The 2,703-nt window shown below is 35.8% G+C and overlaps 1 protein-coding gene across 1 annotated transcript in view; it reads right to left on the bottom strand.

Moving 5' to 3' along the window:
• Positions 1–2,703, bottom strand: part of WDR78 (WD repeat domain 78) — a 122,145-nt gene that overhangs the window by 14,686 nt on the left and 104,756 nt on the right. The window contains exons 15-16 of the mRNA XM_006862498.1: positions 1,132–1,230; positions 329–555 (exon numbers count right to left, since the gene is read on the bottom strand). Coding sequence (XP_006862560.1) covers positions 329–555; positions 1,132–1,230 — 326 coding nt within the window. The remainder of the gene's footprint in view (positions 1–328; positions 556–1,131; positions 1,231–2,703) is intronic.

The raw sequence follows: 2,703 nt of genomic DNA, 5'->3' as shown, positions 1-2,703 counted from the left end.
GGCAATGAAATGATATACGATGGAATGAATGTAAAACTAAAGTTCTCTCATGTAAACTATCATATAAATCACAATAAAACTTTTTTTAAAAGTGTATAGACATAGATGGAGAATATATTGAGAAACAATAGCTTCATATTTTGATTTTTTGTTAAAAGTTTCTATGACTTTGTATCAATACTTTTTGACTTACCCTCATATATCATTATTTATAAAGCACTTTCACAAAGTAACTGCTGAACTCTCTAACCAACATCAAAATTATCAGGTATCATTTCATTTCAACTATTTCTATTAGAAGTATCCTCAAGAAAAAATTAACACTTACGTGCTGATGTGAAGGTCCCAAATCTCCACTCTGGTCTCATTGGCAGCTGCAAATATATAGGATGATTTTGGAGACCAGACAACATCATAAACAACATAAGTAGTTGGATAAAATGTCAAAAATGGCTTGGAATTGTCCTGTTGCCATAGAATAACACCCCAATCTGCAGAGCAGCTTAAGAATACATCGTTACAAAATGGATTCCATGCAATTTTATACACTGGACCCTATAATTAGAAAAACCAATTAAGATATATAGGTAAACAATATTTAGCATCTTATATTTGAAACTTTCATAAAAGATTTACACACCACCTATTACTATAGGGGTATTATCGATTTAATCCTCTTTAAATTGTTCTATACAGAAACATGAAAATATAATTGCTACAATACTTACTAAGTACTAATGCACATTATTCTACTTACCTTTGAAAGATAGTAATTACTATTTAGAGAAATAAAGAGATATGAGGGAGAAAATGAAGAAAATACAGATGGAACAATCATAAAAATATAGAGAATAGTTATTTACTAGAAACAATTTATGATGGGATCAGCATATTCTCAAAAATAAAGTTTTTAAAAAACAAATTTAAAAAATCAAAGATACCTAGAAGTAAAAAAAAAAAACCTCACACATTATTGGTGACTTCCATATAAGTAAACACTTAATTTGCATTGACACTTTTAAGTACGGTGTTGCAAATTTATTGGATGTTAAATGCAGTGAGTAGTGATATTTTTTGCAAAAATATTATAAGATAAATTCATTCTGACATATTTACTATAATTAAACTCACCTTATGTCCTCTATAAGTATCTAGGTATTGTTCATTATATGAACAAGAACATTTGTGAATATGACCTTCTTCAGTACCAGCCAAATAGATATTTGAGTCCTGTAACATAAAAATCAAGCTGCATTGGCCTGTGACACATTAATGAATGTACTAAATAAATGATTAGGCTATTTTGGGTCTTAAATACTATCTTGAAGTTGTTGTTAGTTGCCATTGAGTCACCCCCAGCATACACTGACCTTATGCAAAAATGGCATAGAAGCATGGTGTCTGACCTTCTCTGGTTTCAGAAGGGGGAAGGAGAAGAATCACCAGACCAAAGTCAATTCCTGTAAGTCAGAGACCAGACATGTCTCCCCTCCAACCACCTTCATCCTATTCTGACACCATCCTATTCTGACACCAATCTATATTCTGACATCCTATTCTGACACCCTCTCACAGCACTCTTATTCTCTGCTGGGTTTGAAATCAATGCAATGGGTACACCGAACTCACACACAATACTGGTAACTATGGGGTTTATTAGGGAAGTCAACAGGGTACAATTCAGGATCAGAAACAACTCAGGAGATACCACTTGTCTGCTCAGGAGTGCTTCTTCTCAGCCATATCACAGGTATACCTCTCTTTGGTCTTCTCTGTCTTGTCCTTGGCCTCTCAGCCATGTGACCCATTGGCTTCTGCGGAGCTATGGCAAGCATTACAAAGTTGCTGGTAAATGTCCAAAGGGCATTCTCAGCGATACTGGCTCCATGGACCAGCAAGCTGCCACTTTGTCTCTGCTTTTGCTGCTACCTCTACAGCTGTCCCTTTTCTGACCAGGGATCTTGTGGTCCACAGGACGTGTTCTATTTGTGGCTCTTCCTTCTTGATAGTCATGAGACTTCCCTCTCTTGCTTCTGAGGTAGCTCATTTTAGACCTAGTGTGATGGCAAAACTGTCTAAGCCCCATGTTAGAGCTCCAAACACCCTATTTGCCTAGTCCCATCGAATTATTTGGTGAACTTTACAAAGACTATGTAAAGAAGAGCCACACCAAGTAAATTAACTGTACTACACATTAGGTACAACAGAAAGAAACACTTCCAGGCCCTGTGCCACAAATCTTTGGTATGTTTGAGTCCATGAATATTATTGTATGGTGGGGAGGGGGGTTTCTATCACAATGTTACAATAATTAAACTACCTGAAGAACTACTGTGCAAAAAAGGATATAAATGTGTTCTTTGTTGGAGTACAGAGTATCACTTACTATCCTATCTAAAAATGGCATGGAGAAGTTTTAGCTTAAGATAAGAAACTATTTTCTAACATTTACAGCTGCCTGACAGTGAAGTTGGCAGTCCAGAGAAATATAAATGTTGTTTCCTTACAACTAGTCAAATATAGATAAATTAACAATAACTGTGTAAGTCTGTAAGTAAGAGAGACAAAGTTTGGCCATCCTGGCCTCCAACGAGCACTCTGGCTGCACTTCTTACAACACAGATCTGTTGGTTCTTTTGGACGCCCATGGCACTTGCAACATTCTCCTCCAACACCATAACTCAAAAGCATAAATTCTTCTAC

The sequence above is a fragment of the Chrysochloris asiatica genome, unplaced genomic scaffold (assembly GCF_000296735.1).
Source record: "Chrysochloris asiatica unplaced genomic scaffold, ChrAsi1.0 scaffold00048, whole genome shotgun sequence".
NCBI lineage: Eukaryota > Metazoa > Chordata > Mammalia > Afrosoricida > Chrysochloridae > Chrysochloris > Chrysochloris asiatica.
The sequence above is the reverse complement of the archived record's forward strand: the minus strand, read 5'-3'. Positions and strand labels throughout refer to the sequence as shown.